At 34.4% G+C, this 21,889-nt stretch overlaps 1 protein-coding gene and 1 long non-coding RNA gene across 3 annotated transcripts in view; one reads left to right on the top strand and one right to left on the bottom strand.

The window, feature by feature from the left end:
* Positions 1 to 3,766: 3,766 nt before the first annotated feature.
* Positions 3,767 to 21,889, top strand: part of LOC106178688 (G protein-coupled receptor kinase 5) — a 30,028-nt gene continuing 11,905 nt past the window's right edge. For both annotated transcript variants that reach the window (XM_086999140.1, XM_086999139.1), the window contains exons 1-7: positions 3,767 to 3,935; positions 14,889 to 14,984; positions 15,374 to 15,486; positions 15,749 to 15,826; positions 19,685 to 19,788; positions 20,347 to 20,439; positions 21,647 to 21,851. In XM_086999140.1, coding sequence (XP_086855266.1) covers positions 3,884 to 3,935; positions 14,889 to 14,984; positions 15,374 to 15,486; positions 15,749 to 15,826; positions 19,685 to 19,788; positions 20,347 to 20,439; positions 21,647 to 21,851 — 741 coding nt within the window. In that variant the 5' untranslated portion in view covers positions 3,767 to 3,883. The remainder of the gene's footprint in view (positions 3,936 to 14,888; positions 14,985 to 15,373; positions 15,487 to 15,748; positions 15,827 to 19,684; positions 19,789 to 20,346; positions 20,440 to 21,646; positions 21,852 to 21,889) is intronic.
* LOC147764281 (uncharacterized) lies at positions 10,874 to 13,773 on the bottom strand. The gene is made up of 3 exons (XR_015331899.1): positions 13,525 to 13,773; positions 12,020 to 12,112; positions 10,874 to 11,615 (listed from the first exon to the last, which is right to left on the bottom strand). It is a non-coding gene; the product is annotated as an uncharacterized LOC147764281 (long non-coding RNA).

Below are 21,889 nucleotides of genomic sequence, written 5' to 3'. Positions count from 1 at the left end.
TTCTAAATATGGGTCACTTTTTAGATAGTAGAGATGCAGAGTGGTTATATTTGGCTTTTTTATGAACGTAAGTGAAAACAGTACTATTTGATACTACATCGCGAACTACCTGAACTGCCTCCTTAAAACAATTTACATAAATGTTTTTGGCGATTGATGAATGCCTCTTAGATATACTGAATGCCTTTTAAATGACTTCAAGTGTTAATATTTTGTTGACTCTGCCTGTTTTTCAGTATCAATTTCTTTTAATGAAAACATTTTTTTAAATAATCATTTAAAATTTTCAGTAGACTTTAGAGGGGTAAAATATATATAATAGTAATATATATAACCCCATATTGCATTTTGGAATAATTGTAATATAGTAATAACTATAATCACGGAAATGAGTCTTGACGTGACTTGATGAAGGCGATTGGAGTATACAATTATGTACCTGCTTTCTTCATTGTATTTTTTCTTCGAGTATTTTAAAATTGCCCAGTGATTCTAATGTTTATACAGAAATCCTTTCAGTCATACATGTTAGTAAATAGCCTATAATTAAAACGTACAGTTTACCTATGTTGGATAATATTTACAGTACAAAAACATGATTTTTCAAAAACATTATCTTTTAAGACGTAAGGCCTGCACTAGGATCTTTCTTACCATTTTCCTATGAAGTCGCAGGCAATATCTTAATTGGAGAAGAAGTTGTCTACTGTAAATGCATATTGCAGATATTGCAGTTGCAATGGGGTACGTGTTTGGCAAGTGCGATAGATGAGAAGCGACTAGTACATTCATTTGAATGAAGATATGGCCAAGGTACAAACACTAAGATGTAGCAACCATTTCACGCTGTCTTGAACGACAGCAACAATATCAGTAAAAATTATGAACAATAACATTAAAAATCAAACCAAAAAGGCACATTAATTGTAATTAAAAGAACTCTTTCCAAGCCCATAATTATCACCTTGTAAATCGGGTGGCAAAAATAACTTTTTTTTTTTGGGGGGGGGGGGGGGGGGGGGCGACATATCTATAAACTATTTGATAAAATGCAAGAATGGGACCAAAGCTAACAAGAATGTGCATACATTTAATGCAGGCTTAGTCTAAAGTGTATATGTCTCTGTTAGAGAAGTGACAGTATGACTATTGCATTTTGGCAAACACTGCCAAGATAAAAAAAGTAACATCACTTCATGGGGTTCAGGAATGCTGCGCGATAGAGTGATAAAGTGATGAGCTTGCAAGCAGCTTACGGGGGATATAGTGTATCTGTAAAGCTATAATATATCAAGTCTTGTTATGATGATATCTACATATTGAAGCCCCTCTTAATACATCAAACTTAAAACTGGGATTTGATTTCAATTTCTTATCCTTCGGTTCCTAAGATATCCCTGTATTTTCTTTATGTATATTTTGAATACGGTTGTAATCTGGCGGTTGTGACGCCTAAGTAGTCCAAGCGTCGTCGTGCTCAGACTATCGTGGGTAATTTGGATTGCACATGTAGTAAAGAGTGATCCATAACTTTTTCTTCTTTAACGTACACCTTTTAAAAATATTAATCTTAAGATTCATAGGTGTAGGTAATTAATTGGTTCAACGCATAGTAAGTTCGAGTCAAGTTTAATTTATAAAAGCGGAAGACGTTTTTGGCCACGCCAGGTCCTAGGAGGTAGTGTCTCGATTGTCTTCCTTTTTCTATAATAAAACCACATTCTATGCGTATTCATCAGCAGATCTTAATTTTGTATTAACATTTCATCCCTCAAAGCAAGGCATATTTTAAAAGGAGAGAACAAACTGAGTACGACGGTGTGGTCGCAGTGCGTTCCAGTTATGCCATACCTTTCCGCGGTATACATGTGCACGAATGAATTTGCATACATGCGGTAGCTTGGCGCACGCTCTGGCACGCGTGCTCCTGGAAAAGCGAACATCTGGGCCCAGTTTCATTACCCTAGGTTCTAGATTCCGGTATTGCCAGCTCGATCTTGATTTCACACATAACCCATATCGCAATACCAGTGAAAGTGACTCCAAGGTATATTAAATATTAAACAAACTAACTTTCACGTTGCTCTGACACTCAGGGTAAGTTTCATCAAAACTGGATAACACTATCCTTTGAATAAAATTGTTATCCTCTGGACAGTTATCCTGAGGATAGCAACCCTTTTTAACCACTGGCAAGCAATATCAGAGACAAATATAAGTACCTAGTGTGTAGTAAACATTACTTTACCCACAGGATAATTGCCGAGTGGATAAGACTTTTATCTTATGGATCCAGTGATGATGAAACTGGGCAGGTGTCGAACGTACGTACTTAGTAGACGTGACCGTACACGTGCACCTATATGCATAGAGCACCGTCTGACAAAAAGATACGTTTTCAGAGCATTTAATACATAAACAATTTGCACAGGCTATGTAAAATAAAATATCGAATATGCTTGGGGTCCTTCAGCGGGCTCCGAACCCCACGCCAAGTTGGCGTTGGCTTCGAATCCGCTGACCCCCCCCCCCCTTCAAATAATCCTGGATCCGCCCCTGTATATGCCTACCCAAGATTTCAGAACATACACATCTCATAATGATTTCACGTAAGCCTACGGTAGCCTCCTAAGATAACATATTTTATCAAACAAAAGAATAAATGAATTAATAAATGAATGAATGAAATTAAAAAGCATGATCAACAAGTGGCTCATATAACACGATCTACTTGGCATAACTGGCTGTATATGGATTTAGATTATGGAATAGTTTGCTGATCATAAGTCTATGGTCAGTGTCTGTTAAAAATCAATCCGGCTACGGAATCAAACATCCTTAATTACTGATTCAGAATGTGGGCAATACCACTACCTTTTTTTAAGTATTTTTTCTGGCAGTATTTGTAAGAAGTGTACGTGTCTACCCTTCACAATTCATAGTCTGTATGCTCCAAAATTGCAATTCTTAGATGAACCGGGATGTCAAGCAAGATTTATATTTTCAGGGTTGTGCGATTTTAATGAATTTTGTCTGTTTAAGTTGGATTTATCAGGTACATGCATGTACCTACAGATGTACCTACATGTAGAAGGCCTTATTCTTCCAAAAAAGAATTTCCTTTTATATTTCTTCTTCTATATTTGGGTAAACTAAGTTTCTAGTTTAAAATTTGGACTCCCTAAGTTTCCAGGAGCGGTTTTTTTTTTGTTTTGTTTTGTTTTTTTTGTTTTTTTTTGTGTGTGTGTGTGTGTGTGTGTGTGTGTGTGTGTGTCGGGGGTCCAGGTATCAGAGGGTGGGTTTATAGTGCATCATCTTTCTCTGCGACTAAATATATGCAATTCCTCTAGTGTTTTCCCAAAAGTTTGTGTTAGTTAAATGATATTACTTTAAATGGAATATTTTCCTAACTCTGCTTGACTAGCATTAATACTTGCTTTTATTCATTTAACACTTATGATGATTACACTTTCCGTTTAGGCCTATGTTCACTTATGTTTGGCAGTTTGCGTTCACGAACGCTTTTGTGCGTGCAAAATAACGTGAACAATATTAACTTTAACAGCTCCTGTTCATTGGGTATGTGAGAATGGGTATAAATTACGTATTCACGCGATCTTTCATATTTCGTTTGTGTGCATGTTTGCATTAGTAAGAGATACGCCACTTAGTCACTCATAACGTTAATCAATGTCTGCTTTTAACAACAGCTTGTCTTGGGCACCTGGTCCTTTCTTTTACGTTTTGTCCAATGAAATTCCACAGCGTCATTTAGTGCGGAGGCCTTCCTCCAACAAGTGCAGCATACCACACCCCTGGTATTTGCAGCAATCGTTAGATTATTTTGCCTACAAATGCCGTCATTTGACCAGAGATAGTACATATGGAGCTCGAAAACATAGTTGCAAACACCGTCTACCTCAAAGCCAGGGAAGGTGAGTTGAGTGTCACATTTTTGCCTTGTGAATCTGTCACGATCGATGTGCGATATAGATGCATGTCGATTATGTTATTATTGCTATTTTACGTATTTTGTCATTGTAAATTGTAAATAACCCTCATGTGAAACGTGCATGGTGCAAGTTCGCTTGGGAATAGAACTCTGTCGGGATAATAGACACAGTATGAACCATTGTGTCGTTTTATACCTCTGATTATGACACGCTTTTCTTCTGTGTGGTTGAAATTGGTTCATGACAATGTTCGCAGCCGGGCCTTCATTGCAACTGATGTCAACACAGTTGTTGGAAAGGAAATGAAAAGGTCCACTTAAAGTTGCAGTATAGTTAGTGATTGGCACTCTGCTGTAATATCTTGTATGTGTTATTATTTGGTCCTCCGGCGTACATGTACTTGTCCTTGCTCTTGATCTTTAGTTTGGTTGATCTCTGCAATTATGTATGCCATCAATCATGTTTTATATGAGTGTTTGTGTAAGGATAAATCAATATTGATATCCACGGGAGAGGGAGGATGCCCTTTAATAATATTCCAGTTCAGCAGTAAGGGAATGATATAAAACTTGCATTGTACTCTGGGGTAATGATTTTAAAATGATTGTTACATACATTCATTCCATGATTGGCCAATAATATATGCATATATGTATTGAAATTAGTAACTTGAATGATACAAAAGCTACCCCCTGAATGATCGATTGATGACTGTCTTTTTATTTTAAATATACATTTGTAAAAAAAGTTTAAAAATAACATATGTGGGATGGAAGTGTTGATGGATGTCTTTTGTTTATATTCATATCATTGAAAAGTACGGTTGTATCCATATCAAAAATTGAATAGTGGTAGAAATAAATTTAACCATCTCACTCAATAAGTCAGGTAAAATGTTTTAATCTAATGTAGTCACTTTGATATGAAATTATGGGCTCACATGTTAGAAGTTCAACGTTCAAAACTGTTAAGTGCCTTTTACATGCATGTCCTGTGTGCACGTAAATCATGATAGGAAAAAAAAAGTTGATAACATTTGACAGTGTCACTAGTCACTGGAGACATCAGCTAATGTTACCTGTGTTTTTCCCAATCTTTTTACATACAACACAGTCCTATATTTATCCTCAACCCCCTATGAGGATTTCCAAGTTATCCTCTTATATTAATCCTCAACCCCCTATGAGGATATCCAAGTTATCCTCTTATTGTTATCCCCAACTCCAACTGTTCCCAAGAAAATGATTAATGGAAAAATAAAACATGGTTTCATTTCCTGAGAATTGTCAATAACAGTATGTTATTGTAAATTTGTATATCTCCTGAATTGGCATCGGCACTGTAAAGCTTCAGATTTAGTATCATCAATCAAAACTGTTCATATACTTTCTCTTTCATTTAGCACCTTGAATTCAATATTATAGGTAGAATATATCATCTTACCATCCCCTATTGCTGATCCCTAAATGTGCTTTCCAGTAAAAGTTCAAATGGATACATAAGGCTCTAAGTGGAAAGCAATTTTCAGAGTGATTGCCTAAATATGTTGATGCTGGGGATCATCACCCTGGGTTTCAGAGATAACCTGAAATGGCAAGGGTATGGTATAGTGTAGAGGTAAGTTTCAAGCTATCTCTGAAGCTCAGGGTGGGATCATAAAAGATGGCCTAAAAGGACGATGTTGGCACTGCGTGATGTCATAGAAAATGTGCGAGAATGCGTGTGAGGTGAGGTTAACTTTTTAGCGCTTATGGTGACTCTGTGTGCCAGAAATGTTGAAAGTGCCAGGTAGAACATTTGAAGTGCATTGATGCTTTTGTGCAACAAACTGTATTTCTACAGAAGGTAACAGAAAACACCAAGAAACAACTGTGGATACGGTGCATTTTACATATGTGCAATGAACTCTATTTTTGCAGAACTTAAGAGAAAACACACAGAAACATATCGGTGTATAAATTTTGCCAGCTTCATTCATTTCCACACTGCATTTTGCTGGTTTGCCATTATAGCTGTCCCCAACCTACTCCAAATGTTCCGAAATCTGGCTTAATTTAACATTAAAATGCAAGCTTCGATGATCCCCATTACAATATGACAGTGCACACTGAAATATTACCAGTTTTGTCAAGTAATATGTTTAAGTGTGTGTTACTGATTGAAATGCTATTTGGCAGCATTTTTTAAAACATTTATCAAAGAAATTCTATATTCGTAGCTGATATAGCAAATTCTCAAATCTGCAATGATAAATAAGCAGTTGAAACAAAAAGAAATCTATAGATCAAGTGTGCCCTCTTTATTCATTCAACCCACGCAGTTGCATTGTGGTGAATGCTAATATCCCCTAGATAAAACAACTAGGTTAGTAAGTCTCACGTATACCAAAAAAAAATATTGCATAAATAAACAAAGTAGGAAATCTGGTACAGTGTGTAGTTGTTTGAGGGTCTTAGATCATCCATAAGCTCCTCAAGATTGAATCATAGTTGAAGTTCAGGAAGCCACATTTCTGGAGGTGACAGTTCTCTGTGTCCATATAATACAGTCTGGAACTGCAGAGTATTGATTCTCAGGGAAAGTTATAGGTCGGGGTCACATCAGTATAAAAAGAATACTGGGAAATGATTATTTAACATATCTTTCTGGCAAATGTTGAAATATTCTGATTTTCAAGATGTTTGAAGTAGATATCAAAGCCAACCCAATCAATTTTTCTCCAAGGGCAGCTGCATTTTTCTCCTAGCTTATTTTTGCTGGGTAAAACATTTCTGCCTTGTATGTAAAAAAAGACAAACTGAAGACATCTTGTATTTGGATCTGATATTTATCTTTTCTGTATCATCCACATAAATGTTAGTTAGGTTATTTATTCGTAATGTCAATATAATGTACACATAAGCCATGCAATGTTACTAACTGCCTGCCTGCCATTGTCTTCATTTTAACAATACATTGAATTGTGCTCTTTTGATTCTTGCTTTAATTTTTTTGCTAAAGACAAGTAGCATTAATGCTTCTCTATTTATGATATTGCCATGTGGTGGCAGAGCTCCTTTTAAATGTTTACATTAAAGGGCAGTTGTGCACAGTTAAAAGTAAACAGGATAGGTGTAGAAACCTGTTAGATGTAGAACAGTCAGACTGCAGGAGGGAAGAAGTGACATTAAACAGAGTGGCAGCATGCCTGCTGATGATCTGTGATAAGTGCTTTTGTTTGCAGAAATGGTAGGAAAATAACTGCAAAATGAACATGCAATGAAATAATGACCAACGAGTAGAAAATCAGGCACAATATTTAGTGAGGGAATCATACATGTAGGCATTATAACTTGTAATGGTTTAAGAAACTTGAATAACCTATTTAATGATCACAAAATAAACCTCAGAAGTGGAAATTAATTTCAGTAGAGTCGCGTGTATGTGCATGCAGCTCGTTTTCACATCAACCAGAATTCTCTTATCCTTAATTGCTCTTATCTATCATAAGTCACATCATTCCTCACCAAATTGTTACACAAGGAACAATTTCATAACTGGTTGGCATTCTTCAATAAGAAATTGTTTTCTGCAAATATACCAGATTATTATTAAAATATATCAGCTTGTTTTAAAGTGACTTTCAATATTCAAAATTAGATGATAGGAAAGAATTTCATCAGCTGTGTTATGCACTAAAATAAAGCAGTTATTTTTTCTTCAATCAACAGGATTGAAATTGTTGTTTATCGATGTTCTAGATGAACATCTTAATTTTCAAAAACAAGCATTATCATTAAAGAATATGTTGGGTTTTAGCCTCAGATATAATTTCTCCAGATGCCTGAAGTAAGTGCTGTTAGCAAAATCACCCACATGATGTAAATATTGAGTGGAGAATTGTATGTCTATCATGTTTTCTACTTTGACATGTCAGCTATCAAAGTATCCTATTACATTATGTCATGCATATCAGTAACAGAAGTGTCATATTTCCAACAAGGTGGCACATAATACACAAGAAGATGCCATATGATATATAGCAATGAAATCATAATACAAATGTCAGCAAATTTTACTGTATAATTGAAAATTATATATAAAATATGAAATAACAGCAACCTCCAAACAGATCCATGAATTGTCATCCCCCCCCCCCCCCCCCCCCCCCCATTTTTAAAAACTGAGGAGCTTGATATTTTGAAAAGATTGACATAACCTCAAATTCCCATATTTCTTTTAACTGAAACCATCACAGCTGTGCCACAGATTTTAAAACAGTTTGTCATGGAGACCTGTAAGTTGCAAGACAGGAGAAAGCCATGGGTTATGCCACTTAAGTGGTGGTCAATGCATGGTAGGGTTGACCAAGAACATCAATTGATGTTGACATCCTTGGGTTGACAGAGAGACAGAACACAGTAGTTTTCTCCTCAGTGTTATATTTTCTCTTCCTTACAATTTACATTTCATTAAAAATAAAGAAAGAAAGAAAGAAAGAAAAGGCAGTTTTACCTGTTGATAGATTCCTCCAACCTAAATTGGTAGGGATAGCACTGACAGGTTGCTAATTAGGGAAGATGTGTTGTTATTATATATATATATAGAGAGAGAGAGAGAGAGAGAGAGAGAGAGAGAGAGAGAGAGGGGCACTGTGACAACATAAACTAACTCACTTTCATAAAAGTAAACCAAATTGATATTTGAAGAATTCTGAAATTTAGTCATATGAACAGAATATTTCATGTGTCAAAATAAATAAATTAGAAATAAATAAATAACAACCAAAAGGTGATTAAGTGGAAAACCACTGCTACATATACATGTACCCTTTCCATCGCAGTCAGATAAGCATATCCAAGATAGTCAATTATGGTAGTTTCCTCAGAAAATAATGGTAGTTTTACATGTAAGGAACACCATCAGTAGAAAGTTCTTCTAAGTGGGATGCCAGGTTTGTTTTCCATTATCTATTAGAGCACCCTGCTGCGGTAAAATCTTTTTGTGGGGGAAAAGCGAAAATATTGCTGAAATCCATGTTGGAAATGGATTTTTCTCTGTGGCGTTTTGATACAGAAGGTAGAGGAATGTTTAGTCATGCGAGATACCATCGAGTCAGGAAAAATAGATTTTATTATGATCAACTGCTTTTAGTGTCTCGAAAATGAATTATTTGATCTGTAATTAATAACATTAACTAGTCATCCAACTTGATATCTAATTTGATTCATAGATAATCGTGAGTGGCAAATATTGACTTAGTATGTGAGGTTTTATTACATTTTGGGATTTTCCATGGCCAAAGATATCTACTAGTAGGGTCTCAGAATTACCCATGTGATAAAGATGAATCTTTACTAAATCATTTATATTTGGCAGATATTTGCTTGTTTTTATTTATGGGATTTTACACCACTTTGCATGGAAAGTTGGTTATAAGCTTGCTTTTTGATAGGGAAAATTATTGACAGATTTATTGTGCATTTGATTTTTTGAAAAAGTGCCTATAAACCATTTCATTTATATTTGTATAAAAAAAATCTAAAATTTTATAAAGTATCTTTTAAAAAATCCCATTTATTTCATAATTATACTTAAACTTAATGGCACGACTCGAGAGTTGATTGATTTGTATATCATCATCCATATACTGATTTTAAACTGAACAAGTACATGTGGTGAATCCTTAGTACAAATATGATGGATAATTTGCAGGACTTAATCACACAATTAGCCTGCGGGCCATCTCTAGTGCCTCCAGCTCTAGAAAAGAGGATGGAGAAGACTGTTACCCCTTTGGTGACCTTGCCCTTGACCCACTTTTGATTGATAGTATGAGAAATAATTACAGGAATGATTTGATGGCAGTCTGAAGTCCCAAGAGCCATTTACACTCAGGTTTATTTCTAAAAACAGATTTTTCTGACATTCATGCAATTTTGATGAAAAGCTTATCACTTAGTTAATGTCCACTTGGAAATTGATCTACCCAAGGAGTTATAACAGAAGGAGATTACACGCAAGCCTTTCTATTGTCCGATGTCTGTTACGGTGGGCGGAGCTAGCTACGGGGGGCCTCCGGTCTCAAGGTTTCGTCTGCGTCGCTCTCCTCAGCTTGGAGATAAATTTCATATGCGTTATTTCGCGTTAGAATTCGAGATCAGTAATGTCAAAGCGCCGCTGTATGCTGACGATTTTTTTCACAGGTAATTATTTGGACGATGTGCTGGAAGGGAACGATATCATAGAAAGCGATTATAAGGTGGTGACTGAGGATGGTCGCCATGAGCTTTTTTTAGTCGGTGATAGATGGCTTTTTTATGGCACAACCCGGTGAAAAATCACCAAGGAGAAGTCAAAAGAAAACGTCCCAACTGTGGTTTGTGAAAATGACATTCAAGTGAACGTCTGTCCTCACTGCCAAAGGACATAATATTAATACATTAACGTTTGGAACCTCCTGCCCTTGGGTCCCATAAACATATACATTGTGACAGTGCCTACGCTTTGTGTCTGGTTTTAAATTTCTTAAAGTATTTTTTCTCTCACTCGGTATAATTTTAATATTATAATGCATTTAATTAAAATTTTAATCCAAGGTTGAGGCAATGCCACGACACGCCAGTTTACTGAATACTCGTTATAAATTTCTTTATCTTGGAAATTTCCCTTTTTTTCAGGATTATTTGACACGTACTAACACTGTTCATATTTGTCGGTAAACAAGTGCACAGTGCTATACATAAAGAATAATTTTTATTCATTCATAAATATATTTATGTACAAAATATATCAGAAATTTTAGTATTCACTGAGCTCTTTAAAGTGAAACAAATAAAGATGAGAATATTGAATTTCAAACTATTATTTACTATATTAACTTAAAATATCTTTTAAGTCAACTCTATACTCAAGCACTCTATACTCATGAAAGTAGCATCTGTGAGTAAAACCATTTTATTATATCAATAGAAGAACAAAAACAAAAATTTTACACATAAGCAGTAATAAATGAAGTCATAAGAATGATTAAGTTGCTACAGTTTTCCAGTTTTATGCAGTCTATGATGGCATTTTTTTCAACCGTGCAAGTAGAAATAATTATATTCTTTTTTATCTGACTTGCTGATACCAGTCTGTGCCAGATACTATTCCACTTACAGGCCAGCAAGGTCTGAGAATCTAATGGGCCGAATGAAAAAAAAATCCACGAAGATAAAGTGGTTAATTCTTACAAATAGGATAAAAAACATGGGATTTTCAAAAGGTTATTATAGATCAAGACAACACTTAGTAAGAACATTTATAAAATGTAACAGCTGAAAAAATTAACTGGTAAGTAAGCAGTAAGTGACTGCTTTAAAGAAATTTCACTGAAACAGAAATTTCACTGGCAATCAGGTAGACTGTTATACCATGGCACTCAACAATTTATATATAGGTTTTGAATTTTTTTCCACGTAACAGTAACATAAAATTTATGTCCACTTTTGCAATGTATAGAGTCAGTTAGATGACTGAAAATATTTTAAAATGTCATAAAGGAGCACTATTAATTTAATGCAATCTCTGTTGGCCAGTCTTATCCAGTTTCTTCTCCAAAAAGGACAACTCAAGTGAGAATTTTTTCAGGGCCTTTTCTTCTGCCTTGCTAATGCCATGCCACTCAGAAAAGAGAGAAACCTGTAGGTTTGAAAAAAAACATAATAATAGCATTATGAACTACTAGTATCCATGTAGACATTATGGAATTACGCAGTGAAGTTTAATATGTCTTGTTATGACTTGACTGAAATAATGTTCACCACATAAAAGATATTTTACAACTAAATTTATATAGAACATCAAGATTCATGATCACAAGCTAATAACCCCAAGAAATTGAAAGAAATTGTACTTACTACAAGAAATCATTTAAATCCGCCCTGGTTCCTACTCTTCTGACAGGACAAAAAGGGGATTTCAGAAAGGCTGGTTGCTAAAAGGAAAATGCCCAAGGTTGTTGTATTTTGAAAAAAAAATTAAAAAGGGTACTGTTGTTAGTGAATGTTTAATGCATCTTAGGCATTATGACAAAAGTAACTTACCCCAGACACACTGACCTCCTTTTTTCATTGACATATTTTAATTTTTTCCAGCCTGACCATAATTCATATATTCAATGCAGCCTTCTCCCATATCTATAATAGAAAAAAAACTTGAGTAGTGTTAAGATATGCATGTCAAATTCATTATCAATTTTGAGAGAATTTCTGTTTCAACACTACAAGATGAAATATTTAATTTCAAGTAATGAATAAACCTTAATAGAGTTCTATTCTATTGTAACCACCAAGGCAAAGCTTCTTTCTTAACAGGAACTGAAACATCCAAGCTTGCCACCTAACATGCCAAAGTAGTGAAGTATAATTTAATTAGAGAAGCAAGTACCCCTTAATTATAGAGGTGTCTTACACAATAAGGTGTGTCTTACACACCTTGACTCAAAGAGAGATGTGTAGTGAGATAACAGGTAAAGTAATTGGTGGAGCCTAGGTGAACTTAAAACCTTAAGACTTTAAATTAAGAAGCACCAGGATTCATGTGTGTTCTTTTTTCAAAGGTTTAATATGAATTAAAACATATATATGTAAAAAGAAGACTAAATAAGTTAAAAATAACTATACCAAAGACACTGTGAAGTCAAACTTCCTGTTAGACCGCCATGATGGAAAATGCTGGGTGGAGGCAAAATTTTCCAGTCAAAAAAACTGAGCACTTTACTTTAACAACAAAGTTACCACTCCAAAGCCACCCACCATGGTGAGAAGAAAAATGATGACCAACTGTCATGATAAGTCTTTTTAGATTTAAACATGAAAAAGGTAAAGGCCAAAATGGTACATTTACCCATAACACTAGAGTAAAAAATTGGTATTCTGAACAAATCAGGTTATTTTTTTCAAGAAATATTGGAGCAGTATCCATGCAATATATACCACGCCACGACCAAGATGTTCAAGAATCTAAACCCACCAAATTTTTTTATAATCTTGCATTTGAAAAGTACAAAAAGCGGTAAGGCTTTTGGCCGTAACAAGCGTAACACTTTTTGATCGGAACTCATGAAAATTGTCAATTGTCGTATCCAAGCTAGACCACATGTAAAATCGCAAAAATAAACAATACTGCTCAAGCAAGTGTGTTGCACACATAATAATTAGTTAAATTTTATGACTGTCATGTGACACAAGTTTCAAAAAGTAGGAGGAAAATGTCTTTTGGAGTAATTTTTTTTCGAAATATTAACAAGATGGCGGCTTAAGCATCTGCTTGTTATTCGGCTACTGAAAGTGCACCTAAGTTTTATTCTTTGCTATTGCCACAAATTACTTAACAATTGCAACTGTATAAAGACCAAACTTTCTTCATCTGATACTATAATTATAGGCACTTGTTATGAGTGGGAAATATTTTTCGTGCAATATTTATTCTCCACACACCACCTCGCGAGATCAACGTGTAGCTGGACACTTACACAGTGAGACCCTACGACATAAAAGTTGCAATTTATCTTCATATTTCGTGTAGTTATGCATTTAAAAGCACTTACCTGTTTTTTGAAAACCTTGTCCAACGTACTATCATATAAATTCTGTATTTCTCTCATTTTTTAGAAACTTGGGACTCCGTTTCTGTTTCTGTCCTCAAAAATCAACAGACGAAGGCACAGATACTAACAAACGAGATTTAAACGAGAGTAATTAAGCGTAACAGAGATAGACATCCATTGTTCTCTGGGTTCTATTCATTCCGACCAATGAGAGACCGTAATACGGGCTCCGCCCCCACGCGTGTAATCTCCTTCTGTTATAACTCCTTGATCTACCATACTTTTTTTCTTCAATACATGCACATGCCAAGAGAAGTTTTGCATTATTTTACATTTGCAGGCAAACAAAAAATAATAAATAAATAAAAAAAAATCATAAAAAATATCAATTTACAATTATGACAAATTTGGTAAATGTTTGATAAACAACATTTGCATAGTCTTCAATTGCTCACAAGTTATGAAAAGCTAGTAATATTACACCTACGTGTGACATTCTTGTTCAGTGCTTTTTGGTTATTTTTTACATTTGATTTTTTGGTGCCTGTGTTAACTGAAAAAAAAATTTTTTTAAGATTTTCCCACTAAATGGCATTAATATTTCTTGTAAAAAAAACATGTTTCTCCTACTCACAAATCATCGCACAACTTGTCTTTGCACTTGGATTTTATATTTTATTAATTTTATAACTATCCCTTGAGATTTACATTCTTTCTTGTTATTGTTAATATAATAAACCAGGGAAACTGAATTTTTTAAGTTCAGTGCAATGTTTGTAGTGAAAGAGAAAAAAAGGAGACAAAGGAAAAAAAGGAGACATTGTTATTTCTCTCACTTGATTTTCACTTTGTATATTTTAATTTTCACCTGTATCTAATCACTGTAATACAAAAGAGGCTTAAAGGGCAAAAAAGGGAGACATACAATCATTGAACATATATTACCTGGTAATCGAAAGATTACTTCCGCAAAGTGGAAAGAAAAGTATAAAAATAACGTAACAGGTGCATATTGGGGATTAAAGTTTTCAAGAGGAGTTGATTGAAATTTCTAAAGGACTTATTTATAGGTAAAAACATTTCTGAAGCAAAATTAAGAAATGAATTCACCTCTGCCTGAGGAGATTTCCGTTTTCACATGTCTCAAGTGCACTATTCCTGGCTGGAGCTGTGGTAGTTTTCACTATATTTTCAATTTGAGCAGTTACTAAAAGTTAGAGCAATCTCTTGCTTTTACTTGCCATGAAAATAAATGGTTGCAATACCAAATTTCCAGTTTATTTGCATTTATGAGATTTATAATTTGTTACGTGTTTAAATTGGTGTCATTGTTCTTAAAACTACAAATTATGTCTTGGTTTTAGGTGGTGGAGGCAAGAGGAAAGGCAGGAGCAAAAAGTGGAAACAGATCTTGAAATTCCCACATATCACTCAATGTTTAAATATCTTAGACCAAAGCAGTAAGTGGGGGCTAGCATATTGTGCACTTAGCTACAAGAAACTTTCTCTGTATTTATTGTAGCTGGATAATTTTGAAAATATTTATTGAATTGATTGGGGTCAGACATACTTGGTAGATTGACCAGCGATTTTATTTTTAAATTTAACCTTTTTAAAAAATAAATCTAATATTTGGAATATCACTTCACAATTGTTAATTATGAAATTGTATACTGTGGATTCAATAATGATTTTTGTTAAATACAGGTAATAATTTATGCTAGTATAATATGATACAAATCGCAACTGGTCACACATAAATTGAATCCACCTGTAATTAAATGACTTTTGGTATATGCTTGAAATTATTTCCTTACTGTTTGTATGACATGTTTCTGACTTATTTCAGGTATAACTTACAAGTATTTAATTGAGCAACAGCCCCTAGGGTGGTTACTGTTCAGACAGTTTTGTGATACAAAGTCAGATCTGAAAATAGCCATAGGTTTCCTAGATGCTGTGGTAAGTGCCATGAATATTTCAATCAATAATGTGAAAGTTATAAGGAGATGAGATTAAAGATGGTCGCTAAGATTTCTGTTCTGTGAAGATGTATGATTGTTCTTTTTTTTTTTTTTTTTTTGGCATGCTATACAAGCAACATTTTCATAAACTTGATTAATTGGTTTTTAGCAGAGGTAAGCACATTGTATACTAGAATGAGTTGAGAAGTATTATAATTTAACTCTTAATGGGCAGTTAGGTAAAAAAATTGTTGTTTCAGATTGCATTTGAAGTAGCACCAGATGAAAAAAGGAAGGAGGTAGCACAGGAAGTGTTTGAAAAATACCTCAAGCCTACGGTATGTGTATGGTTATGCCTAGAATTGCCCACCAAATATATGTTATAATTCTTTCTATTTAACTTGTCTTTGCCTATCCTTCTTTTTTTGTGAAAGGTATTTATCAATTGTCTGGTGTGGTTTACCATTTCCCCACCATTTTTATGCACAAGAATCCCCACTGTAAGTTCAAATAGTGAAAAAATAACAGCGTGCATATTGAACACTGTGCTGTTCTATATGCTTATATGCTGAAGAGTTTTTCTTTGAAGGGGGGGGGGTGCAGCTTTGGTTTGATTACTTAGTTGGTCATCTGATAAGATCCTTACAGTCTCACTGGTGAAGAGTTGGTTGATGAAAAAATTCCTGAATTTGTGAAAAATAAAACAAACACTTTGTAAGAAAAAAATGGTTACTAGTATTTGGGAAGTAATCGCAACAAATGCAAAATGATGTCTTATGTTTAATTCTTATCTTTTGCATGGGCATTGACTTTATAAAAGATTCAGTATAATCCAAGTTTTCTTGAAATTCACAAGAGTGCATGCGGGTATTTGGCCACTGTGAAGCAAAATCTAATATTTACAAAAAAAAAATGGATGAGCTAGTCTGTGGTTTAATAACATTACAAGAAAGAAAAAAAAAGAAAAAAATTTCTCACCACAACATTAAGCAAGAAAGTTGATATTTACATAAAGCATAAGAAAGTAGTCATGTATCCCTTGCAGCTATAAAATGAAAAGGTTATCATACCATACTTGTAATCCCTACTGTAATGTAGACAAACAGTGTGAAAATGCTGATGCTGTCGTACATTATTGATTTTTGACCTGTGCCAATATGAGACATCAGCCATTGTCTGCTTGTTATAATCAATAAGTAAACAGTAAGAGAAATAATTTAAAGAAGGTCCTTTTTGTTTTAGTGTGGTAAGCTTTCATGGTGAAAGCATTTTTCTTAAAAACAGAGGCGCAAGTTCAGATTGATGAAAAATGGATTTTCACTTTAAGTGGAAAAGCTGGCTTAGCTGGCTATGAGCTTTATTCTGATATTATCTATGATTCATTGAAGAAACAGAATTTGTAAAAGGTATGTCTTTTATATAAAAGTTGAAGCACAATTGATGTTTTATGTTCACTTTGATTACTGAAGTTTTAGAATGAATTGTCAAAAAAATAAATAAAATAAAATAATATAAAACCTGTAATGAAAAATTGTTAAATTTTGAATACTTTTAAATAGAATAAATATTAATCTAGAGTTACCATCACAAATAAACCCAACTTTAAGTGTCTATGTATCCAAAAAATTATCTGAGAGATCTTTTTATGACTATACAGTATATAAGATATGAAATGGGTGTTGCTTTACCTTGAGCACTATATAGGGTATTCAGTGAAAGCCCATAGATATCTCTAGGTTTTTATATACAGGAATGTTTAAATGTGACAATCTGTGTGAAAGGACCAAGTGTACTCTGTAATTATAAGGATTGAATGGTTTATTTTGGTATCTTTGTATTTTGTAGGGTGTGTTACCAAATGGTCATAAACCTGAAAATATTGGAGTTAGAACTGAGTATCAATTGACATGTTTAAACGATTTTTTTTTTTTTTTTGTGTGTGTGTGTGTGTGTGTGTGTGTGTGTGTGTGTGGGGGGGGGGGGGGGGGGGGGGGGGGGGGGGAGAAGGTTTGGCAGGTATACAGATGAATCAGTTTTATCCAATCTCAGTCAAACACAAAGTAAAAGTTGTTGAATAGACTTGGATTATTCTGCTTAAGTGAGAGGCACTGGTGTATAGCAGTGTCCTTGGTTAACTTTAGTTTGAGATCAAAAGGTCGTCTTAACAAGGAAGCTGTGACGTTTGAAATAAAGTATGAATAGTGCCAAGAACGTATATTGTACCTTTAACACTCTACTTTCTGGCATTGTGTGATCTGTAATTAGTGAAGACATGCCTGTATGTGTGTGTGTATGGAGATGTCATCTGTGCTATTTGACGTCAGCACCTGGTGCTTAGCTTGACATCATTACCGGCATGCACGCAGTTCTAACAACACCTTCACTTTCTTCAGCAATTTTGTCCCTTTCGTGGGTTCACATGAACAAGGTGGTTTATTCTACCCATATGTGGTATATGTAGTTATTGTAATTTAGATTTTCCATACGTGATTGCTTAATTTTCTGTCTGAATTGTCCTAATTATCTAAATTTATACAAGACTTGTGCAAAAATTGCAGCAAAATTAAGGGCACTCCTTATAACATAAGTTCATTTTCACATTTACTTGGAAAAAGGGAAGTTTGAAGTATATCTGGATTTTTAACAGGGTCAAAACTAAATATAAGTTATGCCCTTGCCAGTGTTATTTTTAGATATAAATTATAGATAAACAGCCTCAAGGTGGTAAGAAAATGCTACTTAGTAATTATTACTGGCATTTGTTGCTGTTTTCAGCAGCAAAAGGTATATTACAAAATGATACAGGATCTTTCAGATGACATCTTTGTCAGGATTGGGAGGAAAGAAGAGCTTTTGCTTTCCCAAAATAATATGCTTGTGCGACCATTGACCTATCACTGGCTGTCAATCATCAGCAACTCTAAGCCAATCAGCACGCAGCATCACCAGGCTGTCATTTTTTCTGGACAATCAACATACTGGGTGTCCTTTTAGAGTAGCAGACTATGTGGGCACACACACACACACACACACACGATTTCACAAAAAAGTTGGTTTAAAAAAAAGCTCAATCCCTCCCCTGAATTTCTTACTTCTTTTTATCAGATTTTTTTTTCCTTTGAAAAATGTTATGCATATGTATCAGCTGGATTCTAGAACTTATGTTTAATGACAAGCCCATGTTGTGGTCTAAACTTAAGACCTTTCACTAGATGCTGACCGTTGGTTAGTTGTTGAAGATCAATTTCAGAATCCAACTGATACACATTCCTGATTCTTAGGGTACGTTTACAATGAAACTATTGTACTAGATAGTTGGAACTAACTCCACAAGGACTCTTGCTGAATGCAATCAGATTAACAGATAAACACACCTGCTCCTGCTGTTGAGTAGAATACAGAAAAGCTGGTGATTACAAGAGTTAGTTGTAAATAAGAGGAGGTATGTTAATCTGGGCCCTGTATCTTGAAAGGTTCTCTATGTTGCGCAAACGTCTCGATTCCATAACTTGCCCATACTCGTCCCATTGTAGCCTCTATTTGATATAGCGATTCGCAATACGCGATGCTTTCGAGGGATGGGGCCCTGATTGCATTCAGTTAGAGTCCCTAATAGTGGTATAGTTCCATTGTGAATTAATTCTACAGGATGACTAAAAAATTTACTCAGTAAAAACAGGTGGTCTCATCTTCAGGCTAGATCACCATTTTTTTTACATATTACAACTGCATACAATTTATTTGTAAATGCTCAAATTATGGATGTACAATTGTATCTAGCCTGCTGTAAACTTCTTTTTAACAATTTGCTTGCTTGTTAAAATACAGAGTGGCAAGTTTGATATTTGAGATGGGAGTGACTTACATAAGTTACATGTGCTTTTACATGCTATGTTCTGGTCTCAGGTGTGGAAATAGAATACACAAGCATGGAAAAGTGAAACAGTCACACAATAAAAAAAAACTTATGTTGCAAAAAAAAAAAAAAATAAAAAACATTTTTCAAAGAAGTATGAGAAAAGTAAGTTAAGACTGAACTGGCTGAACCATAAAGTTTTTTCTTGAATTCTTAAATTCCTAAAAGTGTGTTATTTATAAGTAAAAATTTTCATTCCATATTGTACCTTTAAATCACAAGGTTTATTACACAACTATTTTTTTTCAAAATTCATTGAAATGTGTATTTTCTTTTCTAGTCTCCAGAATACATTAGTCAAATTAATAGTAACCTCAGCAGTTCTTGTGAGCAGAATATCTCGGAGGGAGACATCACAAGAGAGCAGTTCACTCCATGTGTAGAGTAAGTAACACATTGAATACATCATATTCTTGCTTTGTTACACATTATCATGTAAGCTGTGATAACACCCTTTATTTTTTCTTAAACGGAAAGAAGGAGATAGGGCTGGATGAGTGAGTTGGAGCAGTTAACGCATATTTCAAAGTGACGGCATGCAATTTGCATTTTTTTTCTTGCTTTATTTTCTACCCATAACTGTTGTAATGATTCAGTTTAGGCCATTCTCATTTCAGAAATTTATTATCAAACCTAGACAAAAAAATCAAAGATTTGCAATTACTTTAATTTAGATGAAATAAATCAGTAGATCTATTGCATAAAGATATCAATACTGTCATGCAATAAGATCGTAAATCAAATTAAGTGGGAAGGTATATATTTAAAATAAAACAAGCATGACATCATGTTTTCATTTGCTATCATGCATACAAATTATTGGATCAAATTTAATAGGTTTATAAGCACAGTTTGGGAATCTTTTTTTTTTAATAAATGACGAAAAAGGAAACAAAACTGCTGCATTTCTCATAACATTTGATTTTCTCTTTTTATTTCTAGTGTAATAAAGGAATGGTTAAGTAAAGAGCCCTTCACAGAGTTTTTAGACAGCATGTATTTTAAGAGATATCTACAGTGGAAATGGTTAGAAAGGTGAGTGGTTTGCTTTTTTATTCACCTTTGGAGAACTTACAAACTGCAAAAAGACAAGTTCTAAAAAACTTAAGCTAATTTGACTAAAATTACCGTGTGAAATATAAGACAGTTCCTCGAAATTAGACAGTAGAATGTTTTCAGTGTTCCTTTGGCCCTCGGCTGTTTTGTACCCAATTTGTTCAAATTTTACAGGTTGTTGGACTTGGCTTTAGACAATTAATCAGTCTTCTGCCTCTTGTTTCACCTTGATAATTCAGAAAGAAACTGACAAACACATTCAGTGTATAGATTTAAGCTCCTATTTCATTAATTGACATGTTTTCAATCATCAGGGAAGTGGATGAATAGCTGCACGCCAGTATACCTCTGTGCACTTGATTGCCAAAGACTTTCTGATAGGTCTTGATATTGGCAGTGGATATAAATAGAACAGACGAGCCATGAAATCAAGAAATAGATATGATTTCTTCATTGAAAAATACATTAAATGAAAACTCAAGACTTGCAAAACCATGCTGATAAATAACTTCTGCTTTTCCTTTTTATTTTTAGTTTATTTCTCATTGCCAGCCATTGAAAAAAAAATTGATTTCTAAATCTTGTCTGGTTATTTTGATCTCTAACTACTGGCGTTGGCTTAAGTCTGACGTGGGAATAGGTCTGGCTCGTGTGGCTGTAGATCTGTGCTCCACAGGAGTCAATACTCATCCCACTGAGCAGGTGAAGGGCAGTAAATCATAGAAGTGATTACATCTGTGGAGCAGCAATAAATAGTACTGCCAGAGAATATTGACTATATAGTCTATACTGGGTCTGCCAACAATGCTTTCTAAACAATACATTGAACCGTTATCTTCTTGCTGGTCTTTTTCTGCCGTCTTCTGTTTAACAATCACGCATATATCTGTTTGTTTATGTACAAACATGCATGTTGGCATGCAACTTCTGACACTTGAAGTACAGGAACAGGCTGAAAGGATTTTTGTCGAGAATATGCATATAGTTTTATGCAAAAGAAAAATTCAGTGGTAGTTTTACAGATAAGTGGAAGAGTTTCACACCCACCCACTGGAAGAATTTTTGACACCCACCAACCTAAGAGTCATAGTTTGATGTGAATATATGATAGCTAGTTAATGTTAAGATATTTTATTTATTGTAATAGTATGTGAACATGTATTTGGCATAATGTTGAATTTTTCAGTCAACCAGTCACTAAAAATACCTTCAGAATGTATAGAGTCTTAGGCAAGGGAGGTTTTGGGGAGGTCTGTGCTTGTCAAGTTCGTGCAACTGGGAAGATGTATGCATGTAAGAAGTTGGAAAAGAAGAGGATCAAAAAGAGAAAAGGAGAGGCAATGGCGCTAAATGAAAAGCAAATTTTGCAAAAAGTAAACTCAAGATTTGTAGTAAGTGTTTGCAGGTTTTACTTTAGTTTGTTTTGATA

This window comes from Lingula anatina, chromosome 1, assembly GCF_051362555.1.
Source record: "Lingula anatina isolate TDL-2025a chromosome 1, LinAna3.0, whole genome shotgun sequence".
In the NCBI taxonomy this organism is placed as follows: Eukaryota; Metazoa; Brachiopoda; class Lingulata; order Lingulida; family Lingulidae; genus Lingula; species Lingula anatina.
The sequence above is the reverse complement of the archived record's forward strand: the minus strand, read 5'-3'. Positions and strand labels throughout refer to the sequence as shown.